The sequence below is a fragment of the Saccostrea echinata genome, unplaced genomic scaffold, assembly GCF_033153115.1.
Source record: "Saccostrea echinata isolate AGI-Se365-2 ecotype Australia unplaced genomic scaffold, CSIRO_AGI_Sech_v1 ptg000014l, whole genome shotgun sequence".
NCBI lineage: Eukaryota > Metazoa > Mollusca > Bivalvia > Ostreida > Ostreidae > Saccostrea > Saccostrea echinata.
The window spans coordinates 18,228,404-18,248,675 of NW_026889763.1; the positions used below are offsets into that span (position 1 = coordinate 18,228,404).

The window sequence follows — 20,272 nt, forward strand, 5'->3', positions numbered from 1 at the left end:
TCATTATTCCACATAGTGAAAATTGCTTTAAAAAAATGTGGCCTTAAGTTTAAGGTTTTTTCAATATTTCAAATAGAGTACAACCGGTGATCCAAATTCTGCTATTGTATTATAGAACTGTTTCTGAAGATTATAGAACGTGTTTGATATTTTGGATCGCGGAGTGGGCTCATAATTTAATTCTTTGCACAATCTATTCCAATACACCTGGTTTCTTCAGATTTCAAGAACATCGCAATACCTTGGCTTTCAGAGGAATCTTTTTCCGTAGGAAAGTAGGAAATGAAAGCACTAAGTCTCTACTTGATATTGATGCTTGAAAATGTGACACAGAGTGTTAGTCATTCAATTGGTATATTTACAGAACAATTTTATGCATACAATTAACCTAGCCCTTTTATACTTTTTCTGCAAATGACCTTGAACTTGTCGGAATGATCTTGGTTCAAGGTTATGGCGCACCTCAGGTCATAAACAATCTTTGAAGCAAGTATGAACCTCCATTGATTGTCCATAACAAAGTTATAACCCAGGCAAGATTGCACGACGAGACAGTCAAACGGACAAGGTAATTCCTGTACTCCCGTAAACTTGGTTTGCAAGGGGGAAGGGGGTATAAAAATGATTGATTTTATATACCATTAGTTTTAACTGACCTAATATTATTTTGTTATCATGGATATTATCTTCCCTTGAAATGATTGGTCGATACCACCATTTTAATTGGTAAAGCAGGGAACAAAAAAAAAAAAAAAAGGAGATGATAAAACTTAACACAATAAAGTACTTTATTTGTATTGTTAATTAGAATCTAACCTTTTACTCCTGAATGGAATCGATTGATAGCATGTCAGTCATTTTTGTCAACTTTGTGAAAAATATCGATTGTAGAGTTACATTGTGATATTATCACATCAAAAGCAAAGCAAACTATTTGTTGGAGGTCCAGGTATTGAGATTACATTGTGTATTTCAAATAAATATTAATATATATGTATTCTATAGGAACAAAATTATTTAAGTACAGATAGAAATTTAGATATCATTAAACAAAAGACAAAAGTGTGACTGTACCACCGACTACATTTCACAGTATAATCATCGTGGGCCACGGACTAGGTAATTCATAATCATCCTAGACATTTAAAAGATGATAAAACCCACTATTTTATTATTCTGTAGGTAAATATACATGTAAACCTGTATAACAAGTCTTGAAATTTGACAGAAATTGTATCCTTGATGGATAACACGCAAAAGAGAGCCAGGGATTTATTAGACATCTTAGTGTTCCTCTTTAGTCTTATCTCAGGGTCTCAAACATACAATCTTAACAATGAACTGGACCTCCACGCCGCCATATTCAACTCTACGTACGACAGAAACGTCCGACCAGGGTTTAACAGGGACATCCCATTACAAATTGATTGCGGCTTCATCTTAAAAAGCGTCAAGGAGTTGGATGAATCCCTCGGTAAATTCTCAGTTACGGGAGCTCTAGGTCTCTATTGGACTGACGATCGTTTGATTTGGAATCCACAGCACTACGGTGGGAATCTAGACTCCATTATTGTCCCCCAAAAGAAGATATGGGTACCATTTTTGATGAATATGCATGATTATGGTGAAGTAAAATATACTGGACACGAGGAATTGAGTCTGAGGATAAATAGTAGCGGATCTGTATCGTGGAGTATTCCAAACCTTTACGAAAGTACGTGTCACTTCGATTTCTCCAATTACCCTTTTGATTCTCAGACCTGTACGTTACCGTTCTATGTAACCTTATACAGACCACCGGAGGTGTTATTTTTTATCTCAAATAAAACCGCAAACATGTTGATATACAGTCCGAATGGTCTGTGGAATGTAACAAAAACACAGATTTACACCACAACCAACGCACTTGGGTTTCAAGAGGTACGAGTATCCGTTAGTCTGAAGAGACGATCAGCGTACTATATATCTAGTCTAATCCTCCCGATTTTTTCCCTCTCTTTCCTCCAGTTATTTGTATTTCTAATGCCGCCTGAATCTGGTGAACGTGTTGGATTTTCTGTCACCGTCCTGTTGGCTGTCGCTGTCTATCTGACGTTGATACAAGACAAATTACCAGAAGCTTCAGAGCCCAGCGTGGCCTACCTCAGCTACAAACTCTTGGTAGACTTCATCATAGGAATATTCATCGTGGTCGGAGTCATCATGGGATTGCGCTTTTATCACCGTGAGGAGGAAAAACCTATTTCAAAATTTTTTCAGATGTTTCACAGAATAATGCTTTCCAATGCTTGCTGGAGCTCTCAGTTCAGGAGGAAAGTCACAGACGCCAAGATTGTATCTGTTGAAGATGATACTGTAAAAAAGGTATTTGCTGAAGATGTTACTGTAAATACCACCATTAATGCCTTGACCTGGAAGGATATCGGAATGGCCATGGACCGCTTCTGTTTAATTTTAACTGGTCTTTCTATGACAACGTGTAACTTTGTTTATTTCCTAGTTATTGCTTTATGATATTAGTTATAGGTTATACACGTGCGAAGGATTAGTTATTGTTATTAACCCACGGTCAAATAAATCTTAATTTGAACTTTGTCTCATTCAAGTTCTGCATTTATCATTTTTTTAACCTTGAACTAGAACCTACTTCTTGTATTGTACAAGTTATATATTCTGTACGATGATTTTAAATCCATTATCTACCAAGAAATGGAAAGAGATTCATTTATGGAAGTATTGCATTTATGTCAAAGTGATACTATACGGTAAGTCTCAAATTAAACATATTTCTTCCACTGTTCAGATGAAAAATATGTAGAGAGAACGAATAGTATTCAAGCTCAAAAATCCATTAAAGAATACAAATTTTGGAACAGAGCAAACACGGGCCTCTAAACCATCAGAGGTGGGATCAGGTACCATGGAGGAGTAAGCATCCCCTGCCGACCGGTCACACCCGCCGTGTGCTCCTTGTCATGACCGGGAAATTTCGGAAAAATCCGTCGATAATTCAGTTTGTAATGGTCTAACAATTAGTTTGAAAAACGTCAGTCAGCATTTGACTTAATGATAATTTGTATTTGCTGACAAGGTCAATGTATCGACCATAGAACTTACGATCTCACCTCAAGCTCATTTTTGCAATAACATTTATCTTCAATCTTTTATTCAACGCAGAGTTGTTTTTCCGAATGTCCGAACCCCTATCCCAGGATAGAAATAACGAGATGCATATGCACAATAGTGTTACGATCATAGGTATATTGAAGGAAAAAGGATGAAACAGTGTGCACACTGAGATAAAGAAACTCTTTAATTTTTTTTGTAACTTTTCTAGTACAAGATTCAGAAATTAAGGGAGGGAGGGGGGGTGGCATTTCGCTGTACAATATAAGTCCTTGTCATGATCGGGAAATAAAGGAAAAATCCGTCAACAATTCAGTAAGTAAATAATGGCCCAACAATTAGAATGAAAAAAGTTAGTCAGCATTTGACTTAACGAGGCCGAATCTAATTATTTCTACCCTAGATATTTTGATAAATTCTTGAATGAATTTTTACTATGATTTTAATTATTTTAAGATAAAAATATCAAATGCTTACCATCCCGATTTCTTAGGGGGACATCTCAAAAGTTGTCAAATTTTACTATTGGACTCTATGGGAAAAGCGCCAAATTATCACATTTCCCCCATATTTTTTGTATTTCTGCCCTAGAGATTTCCTTTTCAGTCAAATACATGAAAGATATTGTAAAAAGTCACCAAATTGTGAAATTCCAAAAAAGTTGACCATCTGGTTTGGTCTAGGAATTATTATTAAGTTTTTTCCCAATGCCCAATACCTCTAAATTTGCCATATTGCGGCATGTATTTTGTATATATCGGCACAGATGAATTATTTTGGTAAATTTTTTTTTTACAATTCTTAGATTGCTGGTATGTTTCTTTTGATGTTCTATCAACAGTTTTTTTTTTATAAAATGTCCAAGGACGTCTTGAAAACTCAAGCGAGTAATGCGTCATTCTTCCGCGTCATGCATTGCTAACAGAACCGAAAACAGTGACGTCGTGAAAGCCATTTCAGTGTTTATTCCTAATTATTGTCTTAAAAGCACATTTTAAAACCCATAAACGTCACAGATAATGTAATTTAATGTTAATTTTGTATCAAAATTACAAAACTTAGGATAGGTATTATGTTGCACCTACGACTGCATGAAACTAAAAAGCTGCGCAAAGTCATGCGCACTCTAATTAGACTTGGCTTCGTTAATGATAGATTGTATTTGCTGACAAGGTCATTGTATCGACCATAGAACTTACGAAATAATGACTTTAAACGAGACTGCTGATATTCTTGTTTCATCAGTTTGTTTGTCAATAACTTACCTCGTTTTAGAAATTGTTCATACGTAGAGCATGCTCTTGCTTATCGAATCAACTGAGAGATATAAACCCCGTATTCAGGTGATAAGGGTATATTGCTGCATAGGTAAGGGGTGTTGACGATTGAAAAGTTATAGTTATCACGTTTATCATAAAGCTTTGTTGTTAGATTACCATTAACGTTATTAACGTCTTTTTCTAATAAAATATCCAAATATGAAACTGATGTGTCAGACTCTCTGGTATCTTTTATCTCCAGCTCACCGGGATATATCGTGTCGACATAAGGATGGAAATAACCATTGTTAATTGACAATACGTCGTCGATATATCTAAATGTCGAGTTGAAGGCCACAGCAAGTGTTTTCTTCTTTTCACGTAAAAGATTTTGAACAAATTCTGCTTCTACAAAAAATAGGTCTGCTAATAACGGGGCGCAATTGGTACCCATGGGAATTCCAATAGATTGTTGGAAGACCTGGTCTCCAAAAACCACATAAAAACCAGAAACAAAGACCACATATGATACATCTAAATGTCAAATTGAAGGCCACAGCAAGAGACATTCATGTGGAAGTTTTTGTATGAATTTTGCTTTATATGAATATAAAAATAGGTCTGCTAATAAAGGGGCACAATTTTATATGATGAATAAAACACTGATCAAACAAAAATGATGAGTGTTGTGGAATTGTCTTAAAACGCAATCTCCTCAGCGACTATAGAAAACCTGAAGGCTGCCCAGAGTTATCAAGTATAAGAATTTCAGTTCATGGTGATGTACTGGGACAGAACGAGGCGTTTAGGCATTCATTTCTCAGCATGAGCAAAAAGACGCATAAATTTATTGTCAAAATCATAGAGAAAATATCACAGAAATTTTTGTAAATCTGCTTAATGGAATTAATTTGATTGATTCGGCAAACCTGTATAATTTTATATTATACATATAATTTAATTTCAAGTTTAATTTGATAAACAATTATAGGAAACACTATATGAAAACAATTTATAGTAAAACACGATTTGCTTATTCACATCAGCTTACTACCACCACAGTTAACCATAATTAAGTCTGAAAGAAGCTGCATTTCATATTTTTTAAAAAATTGTTTGAACATTTATTACTAAAGCTGATAGTGTACAGAGATATATATGATATTATTGCCATTTGTTCTGTGAAAAAGACATCTAAGTTCCATGTTACAGAAATATGATTTTTACATGTATATCTGGATTTCTTACAACAGCATCCAGACGAGAAACATCTTTGGACACATTCATTTATGTAGAAGGTTTTCACCACTCCCGGTGAGGCATCACTCTTTTGACCTTGACCTGATATCAGAGGTCTGGATATGCTGCTCCCAGTTCTGTCCGTCAAAGTCTTCCTCTGTGACGTGTTCTACTGTTCCAGGATCCAGACAATGTGGAGCCACACCATACCCATCTGGATTAGATCTAAAACGATCATGTTAAAATATCAAAACAGTATAATTGTACATGTTTATTAATTGATAGTGTGCGATCGTGGGGGAAAATTGTTATGCTCATACCCGTGCTTCAAGGAATTATTTATATGTAAGTCATAAAACTTAACTATAATTTGTTAATGAAACAATCAAGGAGAACTCTCGGTAAATGCTGAGAACTTCTCGTTTAATACTGTGAACTAAACTTGCCTTGGTGTTTAACAGATATGGACCCCAAAAGTTTTACAAAATTATTTATGTTTCGCTTGTTGTGTATTTTTATACATATATATATATTTCTAGGGTTTCCTAGATTTTCAAACCGAAAATAAATATCATGTCCTGGTTTCTGACTCCTGCAAAGGCATTTGAAAATATTCTTTGATAATCGTAGCATTCATGGTTAGACTTTCATACAAAAATTATTTATGGGCTATATAAAAGGTGAAGATAACGAACAGTGATTAATTATAAAACACCTACAAACAATACAAATCTGTAAACAGGGCATAAAACACGGACCCTGCAAAATTCCAAAGGTAAGTTCAGGTGCCTAGGAGGAGTAAGCATCCCTTGTCGATCGGGCACACCCTCCAATGAGCTCGATGTATCGAACAGGTGGATGGAACATACCGTAGTCAAATGTAGTATGAAAACAAAGGCCTAAGAACATGTCAGTCAACTCAACATACTACCCAATGATAAGATGTACTTTCAAACAAGGTCATAAAGTATTATAATGACCATAGAATGTATGTTGACTTTATACGAGGTTGTTGAAATCCTTGTAACATCAACTCATTCGAAAATAGCATGCCTCGGTTTAACCGATCTTATTAAGAGCATGCTTTTGAGTATCGAATAAGTTGGGAAACATAAACACCACATGCAGGTGATTGAGGAATATCACTAAATAAATAAGGAAAGTTGACGATGGTAAAGTTGAAGTCATCTCATTAGTCATACAGTTGAATTGTTAGTTGGCCCTTTTCGTCTATAGTCAGTCAAACATCCAAAAATTAAATAGATTTGGCTGACTGTGGTGTCTTTTATTAGTTCACTGCGATATATCGAGTCGACATATGAATATAAGTAACTACTGTTAAATGATCAAACTCGTCTATATATCTGAATGTCGAGTCGTTGGCTACAAGAAGTGTTTTCTTCTTCTCAGTTAGAAGTTTTTTTGAATAAATTCTGCTTCATAGGAATATAAAAACCGATCTGCTAATAAAGGAGCACAATAAGTATCCATCAACAGTTTGTTGGAAGACCTTGTCTCCAAAGGCTACATAGATGTTGTGAATGAGGAACTCCAGCATCTTTTTAATATTATCCTTAGAGTACTCATGTGCACAATCAAATCGATTTTTACAAAGTCATGACCGATCACAAGATATGAAAGTTTCCGAATTCCCTTTTATTGAAGAAGCAGTAGTTTGTGATATCAAAAAGCCTAGTTTTTAATTTATCGTGAGGAATGGTCGTATAAAGTGTTGAAAAGTCATATGTTTTGATGTTACTGACTCTTGAAATGTTTTTTGACATTTTTGAGAATCTACGTTCGGTTTACACCACTTTTTGTAGCACACTCCTTTACATCAGTGAATTTTTTTGTGAGGAGTAAAAAAAAAAAGATTTATGTAACCAAAACGCATATCTTTCATAGTCCAAGAAAAGGAAACTGCAGTTTTGAATGACAAAGCTTGCGCTATGAAATAATTTTATTTGCTGTGTAAATGAGAATTGAGCCTACTTACTAATTGCGGCTTGTAGTTACATATTAAAATGTGTCAGTCATTTTTCTCATCTTTTGTGAAAAATATCCACTCAGGAGTAAACCATTATTCTGACATTATCGTCAAAGACAAAGCAAAGTATTTGTTAGAAGTCCTTACTTATTGTATTTGCATGATGTCTTTGAAAAAATAATATTAAGAGCTGGAACCGTTACATAATTCCTATGAATGTATTAAGGTCGACATTTAAATATCCACAAACAAAAGAGGATCGTGTAGAATACTGTGTGTGTGTCATCGACAGTGTAATTCATAATTGTTCATCAACAGCACATTTGACAAACCCATTATTTCATTCAATGTAAAATACTTCACCCCATTTACGAAGCAAGTTTTGAAAAACAAAAAAGAAACATAATTGTGACTTGATATGTGAAATTCAATGTGTTGTGCCGACAAACAACTTAATTTCTGTGCTCTGATTAACCATTTTTCGTACATATGTATATATAAAAGTTAAATAAGACACGCTATTGCTTGACTAGTGTCCTTGTGAAAATATTGCATCTTAATGGAGGACAGGCAAAAGAGCGCGGACATCTTAATATTCCTCTTTTGTCTTGTCCCTCTTTCGCTGACGTACAATATTTACAATGAAATGGACCTAAACACCGCTATATTCAACTCTACGTACGACAGAAACATCCGACCAGGGCTTAATAGGAACATCCCATTACAAATTGATTGCACCTTCGTTTTAAAAAGCCTGAAGGAGTTGGATGGTTCTCTCAGTAAATTTTCAATTACGGGAGCTTTGGGTGTCTTTTGGATTGATGATCGTTTGACTTGGAATCCACAACACTACGGTGGGAATCTATACTCCATTATTGTCCCCCAAAAGAAGATATGGGTACCATTTCTTCTGAATATGCATGATTATGGTGAAGTAAAATATACTGGTCATAAGGAATTGACCCTGAGAGTAGATAGTAATGGACTTGTATCTTGGTTTATTCCAAACCTTTATGAAAGTACATGTGACTTTGATTTGTCCAAATATCCCTTTGATTCTCAGACCTGTTTTTTACCGTTCTATGTAACAGGATTCAGTCCATCGGAACTATTATTTAATATCTCAGAAACCAACAAAAAAGCAAACATGTCAATATACAGTGAGAATGGCCTGTGGGCTGTGACTGAAACACATATTTACACCACAACCAACGCACTTGAGTTTCAAGAGGTACAAATATCCGTTAGTATGAAGAGACGATCTGCTTACTATATATCTAGCTTAATCCTCCCGATCTGTTTCCTCTCTTTCCTCCAGTTATTTGTTTTTCTAATGCCGCCTGAATCTGGGGAACGTGTTGGATTTGCTGTCACCGTCCTGTTGGCTGTCGCTGTCTATCTGACATTAATACAAGACAAATTACCAGAAGCTTCAGAGCCCAGCGTGGCCTACCTTAGCTACAAACTCTTGATAGACTTCATCATAGGAATGTTCATCGTGGTTGGAGTTATAATGGGATTGCGTTTTCATCACCGTGAGGAGGAAAAAGTTATTCCTAGGGGTTTGCAACTGTTTCACAGATTAATGTTTCCCCAAACTTGCTGGAGCTCCCTATTCGGGCGGAAGTGGAGCGTGGCGGACGATAAGAAAGCATCTGGGGAGGATGTAAGCGTTAATACCGATAATAGCACCATGACGTGGAAGGACATAGGAAAAGCTACCGATCGCTTCTGTTTAATTTTATCTGGTCTTTCTTTTGTGCTATGTAACTTTTTATATTTCATTGTCGTTGCTACATGATACTACTTAAAAATAAAACAATACCTAAATTATTTTATCATTATCTGCCCATTAACATGTAAGTATAAAATTCAAATCTTAATTCACATTTATGTTAAAAAGATATTGAAATTCATCACACATCTCAAAGGGTCCATATTTCATAACTCGTTCACAGATTTGCATTGTTTGTATAATTTTCTTGAGATTGATCACTCTTCGTCATTTTTGCTTTTTCATAATACGACTGATTCTAAATAAATTGTAAAAATAGAGTGCTCAGGCGACCGTTTCACTCAACAAATCGTAGATCGTAAACGTACGATTACGGATACTGTTGTCGGACGTGCACGTAAACGAGCGTTCCACAAAACATATTGTAGTCGTAGCACTTACGATTAACTTATTGGAGATCTCTTCGCTAGGAAAGATGTATTTAGTAAAAATGTGTGTGTGTGTGTGTGTGTGTGTGTGTGTGTGTGTGTGTGTGTGAGAGAGAGAGAGTGTGTGTGTGTGTAAGACAGATAGATAGAGAGAGATAATGAAATAATAAATTGATAGGCCATTTTTTTTCCGTCTTCAAAAAGAAATAAAAGGACAATGAATAATTGGGAAATATATAACTAAAAATGAAAGCAGAAATTAATATAAGTGTTAACGTTATACATGTATATTAATATTTATAAAAATTCCACATAATTGGGATGAAACTAATGCATCAGTTATCTAAATCTGTTCTTGCATCCTACATCTTAACAACTATATATATATATATATATATATATATATATATATATATATATATATATATATATATATATATATATATATATATATATATATATATATATATATATATATATATATATATATATTCCATGATAATGTATAATGTTCCATTTTACTTCCAACTAATATTTCAAATTTATGACACACTCGTATAACGAAAGATTTCAGAACAAAGATTATTTCCGAATGTATTAAAGTTTCTGTAAAAAATTTAATATTAATAAAACTGGATTGTATGTTTTTTCGAATATTGACGATATTTTTTCAATACAATTCCCATCCAGGTTTGTTAGAGTATTTTTAAAAATAAATTTTTCATATTAATGCAAATCATATACGGTACCAATTTTGATGCACCAGATGCGCATTTCGACAAATTATGTCTCTTCAGTGATGCTCGTGCCGAAACTTTGGAAATTAGGAGTTAGGGTTAATAAATTTTGTTTAGATTTACGTATTGGGGCAAAATAAAATCAAATCGACAAATACACCGACAATATTTAGTATTATTTTGATTTTTTTCCCTCTGTTTTATCAACTTCTTAGAGGACAATAGCCTTATATTCCTTACACTGTATACTTTGCGCACATCACAAATCTCTACTTAAAGGTATAAAACCAAACCCATATATTGCTCGAACGCGATATCCCGTGCAATTCTCAACACTAAAAAAATACCGTGGGAAAATATATTATTGTCATAAGTTCCAAGTTATCAAAGTAGATTATTAAATTCAAATCGACAGTATTTAGCAGGCGCAGATCCATCAACCAGCTATACGCGTCCAAGTATACATGCATCCATTTCGACAAAGAGGTTGATTTGATTTGATTTTGCCCCAAAACGTAAATCTAAACAAAATTTATTAACCCTATCCCTAGTAATAGCTCGCATGTAGCTCGGAACTTTTTCACACAGATCTTTTAAGAGAATATCTATAAAATTACTCAGTCTATGAATGCAAAAGAAGGGCCAGCCACAATCGTCGATCAATTAATTTCAGATCTTTTGGTTCTTTGGTAGAAATATATGTTTCATAATTGACTAATCCTCTTGTCTGAATTTCTTTTTGCAAGACCAATATTGACACAAAATGTGATAGACTTACCCATCATCGTTTAGAAATCATGTTTGTCCAGTGTCAATATTGCCCCCTTTTCTACTAAAGTCATTTTAGAATTTATTGGATCTTTAACAGATTCTTTCTCTTTATCCTTTTTGATACACATCAGGGTGGTAAAAAGATTCTATCTTGTTTTATTTTCTATTTCAGCTAGCGAATATCTAGCCTATTGTCATTGCTACTTCATAAATATGATCGTCCAGCCACCATTAATATACGGACCTTAATATACAGGACTATGTCCTAATGTGTCTATCTTGCATGTAATACAATTTCAAAGAATTATATAAGTGCATACATGTATATGAAGATTTCATTTGAATTCGGATACAATTTAAAAAGTGCAAAATGCATTTCTTAAAATTTTGCATTTGAGTCTGTTGTGAAACTGACATTGGTAAAATACATGTTTCAATGATGGATAACAAACAACACTGATCAAACATAAACGATTGTTGCAGGGTTCTCCATCAGTTCAAATTTAACTGTGGCGCAAGACTTACGGAAGTACGTCATTTCGTGATTGATTTCACGAAGAAACCACAAAATAAATTGAAAATCACACAACTCTTCTGTATTCTAATGGATCTATCTTTATTTTTTTAACATTACATCAAAAGTGATCAATACATGATTAGTATTTACGATACACGTACGTTGTTTGATTTGAAGTGCTAAAGCAATTTTAGAGAAGTGGTTATCTTTAGTATTTTCACCTTAGTATTTAATTTGTATTAAATCTTTTCATCTGGAATTACCGGAAGTGTGAAAAAATGGCTTGTCTCTTTTCATTCATGCGTAAAAATCCAGCGAGGTCTAGAAGATAATTGATTTTGCAAGGCAAACAATGGGCAATCTAATTACAGCATATTAACGGTTTAAAATTAGAAACTGAAAACGGTACATTATTTAGAGGTTCATTCTGAGATTTATAAATTTATACAATTACGATGATCATACTGTGGCAATTATATTTTAGCTGTGGCGAAACTATGGCGCTGATTTTTTTTAAATGTGGCGCTTAGGAATTTAACTGTGGCGGGGCCGCCACGTAAAATGGTCCATGGAGAACCCTGATTGGGAATCGCCTTAAAACCATCTTCCCTATAACAATAGACAACTCACGGTTGTCAAGATTCAGCAGGTATAGGACCCTGGTCAGTGGAGATTTTTGATTTTCAAGTGAAAATTGGACAAAGAATAAAGTGTTAAGGCATTCATTTCTCAATTATGAGCAAAGAGACGCATAAGAGCGATGTGGTCCTGTATTGTCCAGATCATCGAGAAATTGTTAAATCTGCTTGAATAAATTGTTTCATATTTGGATATTTTACTGAAAAAGACGTTGATGGTAACCTAACGACAAAACTTTATGAAAAACGTGATAACTTTTCTATCATCAACTTCCCTTATTTATGTAGCAATATACCTTAATCACCTGCATATGGGTTTTTTTCTCCTAGTTGATTCGATACGCAAGAGCAAGCTCTACTTCCGATTAATTTTTAAAACGAGGCAAGCTATTAACCAACAAGTTGATGAAACAAGGATATCAACAGCTCGTTCGAAGTCATCAAGAACAAGGTACGCTTTCAATACAAATCCTGCCCAGTATTTTTCAAAAATATGAAAGTGATGTAAGAAATTAAAATTCATGCTTTCTGAGTCGTTGAAATTCCATGCAGTAAAAACATACAAATCGTTTTTCTCACATGACTTCCTAAAGGCTAATTGTGACGTCATAAACTTGTGCATTTTCCCGTATATTCTTAAAATGTTGCAGAAGACATCAATTTTCAGTGAAATTTTCTCTTAGATAATATAGAGCACATGCATCGCCCAGATTTTCAGAAATATAATTTTTCAGAGGATTTTACACAACATATCCGAAATTTGCAGTGGGCGACGGCTGTGGACACTATTTTCTTAAGGAAAATAACCCCAGAATTCAGTCATTTTGATGCTTTTCTGTTAAAAACTTAGAAATGTACCAAATTAATGACCTCATATTTCCAGAGTGGTCCTCTTTCATGCCGTATTCTTTCATTATTTATCACATTCATATACTCAACTAATATTTAAGCCAATACCATTACTTTTTGAAAAAAATGAATTTTTAGGGCACAATAAAGCCCAAACCATACCTTCTTCTTTGCAAGTTCTATGGTCAATGCTATTACCTTATCAGCAAATACAATCTATCATTTGGTCTTATGCTGACTGGCGTCTTTCAGACTAATTGTTAAGCCATTATTTACAAATCGATATTTCTACGGATTTTTCCGTTTACCCGATCATGACAAGGAGCACACGACAGGTGTGACCGGTTGATAGGGGATACTTACTCCTCCATAGCACCTAATCCGGCTCTGATGTTTTTGGAGGTCCGAGTTTGCTCTGCTCCCGATTTGTGCTGTTTAAATGGACAATGAGCTTGAATACTGTTCGTTATCTCCATATTTCATTGATTTATCAAACTTGTTCAATGGATATTTTCATATCACACATAAAAGTAAGAGAAAATGCCATAGTTTATTTTAATAAAACCTAGTAGGAAATGCTATACAGACAATTCATTTCAAAACATAGATCTCTTGTTTACACCAGCTTTCCACCACAATAACTTACCAAAAATAAATTCTGGAAAAAGGTGCAGATTTTTAAAATCTTTTTAAACATACTATAGAAGAACTGGATTGTTAAAGAGAAATCTCAGTCTCTCTTTAGTATGCTACAGCATGCCGAAGACGTGGTGTAAATCAAAGGTGGATTCTCAAAAAATCCAAAGGATTTTTTGAATCTTAAAATCATAGAACTTTTCAAAAGTCAGTGATATCGAAACATATGATTTTACGACACTTTATATAACATTCCTCACTATTAATAAAACATAAATAAGCTTTTTAAAAAAATTATAAACAACTGCTTCTTTCATTAAAATGGAACTCGGATATTTTCATATCTTGTGATATGTCATCTACAAAATTACGTTGTAAAATAGCTCTGACTATACTCTGAAGTTGATATTAAAATGATGCTATAGTTCTTCCTTGACACCATCAATGTAGTGTTTGGACCAAGTCTTCTGACAATCTGTTGGAATTACGATGGGCGCTTTTTTCATCCTTATTATTCTACCTGTTTTATATTCATTTGAAGCAGAATTTATTCAAAAACTTCTACATGCGCATAAGAAAACACTTGCAGTGGTCTTCCGCGTGACATTCAGATCTGTCGACGACGTTTTATCAATTAACAATAGTTACTTCCATTCATATGTCGACGAGATATATCCAAGTGAATTCAAAAATACGACACCACAGAGTCTTCCAAATCTATTTCATATTTGAATGTTTAACTGACTGTAGACGATAAGGGCCAACTAACAACTTACCTGTAAGATAAACGAGATGACTTTAGGTTTTCCATCGAGAATTTTCCTTATTTATGTAGTGATATTCCACTATCACCCTCATATGGTGTTAATGTTTCCCAACTTATTCAATATTTAAGAGCATGCTCTGAGTGCCATTAATTTTTAAACAGAGGCAGGCTAGCAGGCTACTAACAAATAAGAAGACTTTACACGGATTTCAACAACCTCGTTTATAGTCGGCACTTCGTAAATTCGATGGTCCTTATAATGACCTACTTAGCATATACCTATCAATGAGTCGTATTTTGACTGACATTTTTCATACCAATTTTTAGGCCTTTGCTTTTATACAAAATACGGAGTATTCCGTTTAACTGATCAATGCATAGGGCTCAATACAGGTGTGACCGGTCGAAAGTGGATGCTTACTCCTTCTAGGCACCTGATCCCACCTCTTGAATTTCCACGGAATCCGTACTTTATGCCCTGTTGATTTATATTGTTTGTAAGTTTTTTGGGGTCGATCACTGTCGTTATTTTCCTATTTCATTGTAATTATGTATCCTTGGGCAGTTGTTGTATTCAGTGGTGATATGAACAGGATACATCTTTTTTAAAAAAGTCAAAAGGCTCGAGTGCCTATACAAAGAAAACTGGTGGGGGTTTCATGTCCTCAAGCACCTTTGTATGATGCAAACTAAATGAGCAAAACCTATTCTTGGCAGGCACTTACATATCAACAACTTGATTAAAATTTAATGCATACTTTAAAGGTTTATGACTTTATTTTGAAAATTAACATCAAATATCTGTCCACATTCCTCTTGTTAAGAAGAGATTTTAATTGCAAAAATTTAAAAATCCCTTTTGTTTTATCATGAAGACTATATCTCTGATAATATAGAATATTATCGCAAACAGGATTTCATATTATTGCCGTTTGGAGGACATGCTGATTATGGGGGAAAAAATCAAAGTACACGTGTACGTACATGATTAGTATGCCTCTTATTGAATATTAATATTCACACACACACACACACACACACACACACACAAATGCACACACACGCTCGCACGTACATTTAATAGTTGCTCGTCTTTCGTTCGACTAAAGCATCTGACTATTTGACTAAGCTGTTCGAATTAATTTTTATTCCTGGTTTCCAATATTTTTGATATTACCAATTGAATTTGAATTAACTTACCTACACTGGATTCCTAAAATACATAAAAATCCTTACAAACAAAAATACATACAGGGTTCTAGGAAATGATATGAATAATGTATTATCAAAATAATATAAAATTATATGTACACATATAGTAGGAATATGTCAGATTTTTCATTTTGAAGAGAAAAGATGTATTTCATTGTAGCAAGCTTTAGAACAGAAGTAGATTGTAGATACGAAATCAAGGGTTTCCTGATATAAAGGAAAGATTTCCTTCTATATAACGATTTGATAATTCAACAGTCCAATGGAGGTGAATGTAATCCACTGTAACTGGATAATTGGTCAATTAAAAAAGGCAGCGGGGCACTATACCAATTATTTTTTGTCATTTATTAGGGTTAAAATTGAGATTTCTCTTCGACAGTAATAATTGCCCACTCTGAAAAAAGAATCTTTTAACCTTTTTTCAGAGTTTTTTTTTTTTTTTTTTTTTTTTTTTGGCACGATCGATATTATCTTTAATTAGTCTTTTAACAACAATCCTATTTTTTAGACGACATTTATATCTCAAGATATATTTCAGTTCACATATAATAAAAGCAATAAAATTTAAAAAAAAAAAGCTCTTGAACATCAATTTCTTCTTTGCACGCATTCTCTGAAAATCGATTTTAATTGGAAGTTAGGAATGTTTAGCAAATATGAGGGCTGTTCAGAAATTATTCAGACATTTACGTTGACTAATAGAAGAAAGCATTCAATTCATGAAATTGTGCAGTCGTAGACAAATTTCTATTTCTAGATTTAATTTTTTTAATGATCTCATATCTCCTATCTACCAAACTGGCAGAAAAAGGCATCAAATAACGTCAAACATGAAAAAAGAAGATTGATTGATTGATTGTATATTGTTTTACGTCCCATTCGAGAATTTTTCACTCATATAGAGACGTCACCATATGAAGGGCTTCAAATTTTGACCTTTACTCGGCACTCAGGGCCATTGAGCAGTGAGGGATCTTTATCGTGCCAACGCCTGCCGTGACACGGGGCCTCGGTTTTTAAGGTCTCATCCGAAGGACCCGCAACTTTCACTTCAAAGTGCCGAGCGCATGGCGAAGGAACAATTGCTACCTATTTTTTATCGACTTAGGTCTGTCGCGGCCGAGATTCGAACTCACGACCTCCCGATCACGGAGCGAGCGCTCTACCGACTGAGCTACCGTGAACGGTGAAAAAAGAAGACATTGACACTTTGTCAGAATGGATTAGAAGTGTCAGATGGATGTTGAAATCTAGCATTAATCTGTTAACGGACTATGTGATCCATCTATCCTTCCGTTTTCAGTAAACAAATTGGATAAAATACACGATCAATATGTACTTGTCTTATTTGTCAGAGCCGGTAACAACACTGTCTTTGTTTATAAGGCTCTTCCTTATAATTGTATTGTAGAGGAACCTGAATTTAATTCTGCAAGTTTTAATCCAACTTGCGCTCATAGTTCCCTTTCTAAAGAGGATTTTTTTCAAAATCATATATCAATTTTAAATGTTTTTAAAAGTATTTTCAACAATCAAATTGAATTTGAATTACCAAAGTCTTATTGGATTCCTAAACTACATAAATCCTTACAAAATGTTTTAGCAAGCCTCTGCTTCAACTCCTGACCAAAATGTTAACTGCAGTAAAGGAAAACCTCAGGGATACCGTACAATTACATATTTGAGAGGAGGTTTTAAACAGATATGGATACTTAAACACTCCAAGGAACTTTTGGAAAATTAGCCAAAGAATTTACCAAAATCCATTGCATCAACACTGAAGACTTCTCTATGTTGTATATAACCATTCTTCCCAATCAAATAAAATCCAGGCTATTTGACATCATAGACAATAGCTTTTTCAATAAAAATGGAACTCGTTAATTTACACCTTTGTCATTGGTCATCTACAAAATTATTTTTTTAAAAACATTCTGAGTGTACACACAGGTACTACAAAGTTGATATTCAAAAGATTCTCGAGTTTCTGATTGACAATATCTATATTGGTTTTGGAGATAACGTCTACCAATAATCTGTTGGAATGTCTATGGGTACTTATTGCGCCCCGTTATTAGCAAACCTATTTTGGTATTCATGTGAACAATTTATTCAAAACTTTTATATGAAGTCTTTTGCTGTGGCCTTCATTTCCACATTTCGATATATCGACGATGTTTTATCAATTTATAATATTCATTTTTATTTCATATCCCATTGAACTCGAATTAAGACACCACAGAGTCTGACACACCTATTTCATATTTAGACATTTTACTAGAGAAAGACATCAGTGGTAAACTATCAACAAAACTTCATGACCAACGTAATGACCTCAACTTTTCTATCGTCAACCTCTCTTATTCATTATCACTTGCATATGAAGTTTTTGTCTCCTAGTTAATTCGATAGGCAATAACACGTTCTACATACAAACAATTTCTAAAACGAGGTAAGCTTTTTCCAAATAATTTTATGATACAAAGATAATCAACAGTATCGTTTAAAGTCAATATTTCTCAATATTTATGGTCGATACAATGACCTTAATAGGAAATATAATTCATTGTAAAGTTGAATGTTGACTGAATTTTTTCATACAAATTGTCAGTTCATTTTTGCACTGAATTGTCTACGGATGTTTTTGCTTTTCCCGATCATGACGATCATGACAGGGCGGGTGTGACCGGTCGGCAGTAGATGCTTACTCCTCCATGGCACCTGATCCCACCTCTGATGTATTAGAGGTCTGTGTTTGCCCTGTTCCCAGTTTATATTGTTTCAATGGATTTTTAGCTTGATTACTTTTCGTTATCTTCGTATTTCATGTATCAAAAACCGGTATATAGGTACATAAATATGAATTCATGTCTATATTTAAATACTCACAAACAAAAGAAGATGAGTTTCTCGTTCGTGCCATCGACTAAGTCATCCATAATCATTCTCTGCAAAACACCAGACAATTCCCATTTAATCCATTTAGTATAAAATATTCACTCTGTGCATCACGCAAGTCTTGTAAAACAAAAAGAATAAATTGTATTTTGTTAAGTGAAATTCAGTGTTTTATGCAAACACGAAACTTTCAATATATGTGCTCTGATTCGCCACCTCTTGTATACATTTATTAAAATGTATATATATAAGGCACGCCATTGCCTGGCTAGTGGTTATGTTAAAACCTGCGTTCTTAATGGAGGACATACAAGAGAGCCCGAAAGGTGTCTTAGGCATCTTAATGTTTTTTCTTTCCCTGCACTCTTACAATCTTAACAATGAACTGAACCTCCACACCGCTATATTCAACACTACGTATGACAGGAACATCCGACCAGGGCTTAACAGGGACATCCCATTACAAATTGATTGCACCTTCGTTCTAAAAAGCCTCAAGAAGTTGGATGGATCTCTCAGTAAATTTTCAATTACGGGAGCTTTAGGTGTCTTTTGGATTGATGATCGTTTGACTTGGAATCCACAACACTACGGTGGGAATCTATACTCCATTATTGTCCCCCAAAAGAAGATATGGGTACCATTTCTTCTGAATATGCATGATTATGGTGAAGTAAAATATACTGGTCATAAGGAATTGACTCTGAGAGTAGATAGTAATGGACTTGTATCTTGGTTTATTCCAAACCTTTATGAAAGTACATGTGACTTTGATTTGTCCAAATATCCCTTTGATTCTCAGACCTGTTTTTTTACCGAGCTATGTAACAGGAACCTCCACACCGCTAAATTCAACACTACTAATGGCAGAAACATCCTACCAGGGCTTACCAGGGACGTCCGATTAGAAACTGACTGCGGCTTCATCTTAAAATGTGTCAAAGAATTGGATAATTCACTCGGTAAATTCTCAATTACGGGGGCTCTGTGTGTTTATTGGACAGACCATCGTTTGACTTGTTATCCGCAACACTCCGGTGGAAATTTAGAGTCCATTATTGTCTCCCAAATGAATATATGGGTACCATTTCTTCTTAATATGCATGATTATGGTGAGCTGAAATATATAGGACACAACGAATTGACTCTAAGAATAGAGAGTAACGGGTATATATCTATTCATTGTGGTCGAGTTTATCATAGGATTGCTCTTTTATCATCGTGAGGAGGAAAAGATTATTTCTATGTTACAGAATTATGATGTTTCAAACTTGCTTCTGTTCACTGTTCAGGCGGAAGCGGAAAGTGACGGACGACGACAAGTCATCTGCTGAAGATGTTACCGTAAGCAAAGTCACTAATGCTATGACATGGAAGGATATAGGAATGGCAAATGATCGCTTCTTTTTAATTTTATCTACTTTTTCTTTAGTATTATGTAATGTTTTTTAATTTCGTGGTAGATTCTTCA

At 34.4% G+C, this 20,272-nt stretch overlaps 3 protein-coding genes across 3 annotated transcripts in view; 2 read left to right on the plus strand and 1 right to left on the minus strand.

Annotated features, from left to right (window-relative positions):
* The first annotated feature begins 1,242 nt into the window (after positions 1 to 1,242).
* Positions 1,243 to 2,514, plus strand: LOC133186560 (neuronal acetylcholine receptor subunit beta-3-like). The gene has a single exon (XM_061321791.1). It carries the CDS (start codon positions 1,243 to 1,245, stop codon positions 2,512 to 2,514), a length of 1,272 nt encoding a protein of 423 aa, XP_061177775.1.
* Positions 2,515 to 5,518: 3,004 nt separating this feature from the next.
* The window catches only part of LOC133186886 (centromere protein V-like), a 32,952-nt gene continuing 18,198 nt past the window's right edge, over positions 5,519 to 20,272 (minus strand). Inside the window, exon 3 of the mRNA XM_061322267.1 lies at positions 5,519 to 5,849. Coding sequence (XP_061178251.1) covers positions 5,708 to 5,849 — 142 coding nt within the window. The 3' untranslated portion in view covers positions 5,519 to 5,707. The remainder of the gene's footprint in view (positions 5,850 to 20,272) is intronic.
* LOC133186945 (acetylcholine receptor subunit beta-like) lies at positions 8,171 to 9,412 on the plus strand. The gene has a single exon (XM_061322329.1). It carries the CDS (start codon positions 8,171 to 8,173, stop codon positions 9,410 to 9,412), a length of 1,242 nt encoding a protein of 413 aa, XP_061178313.1.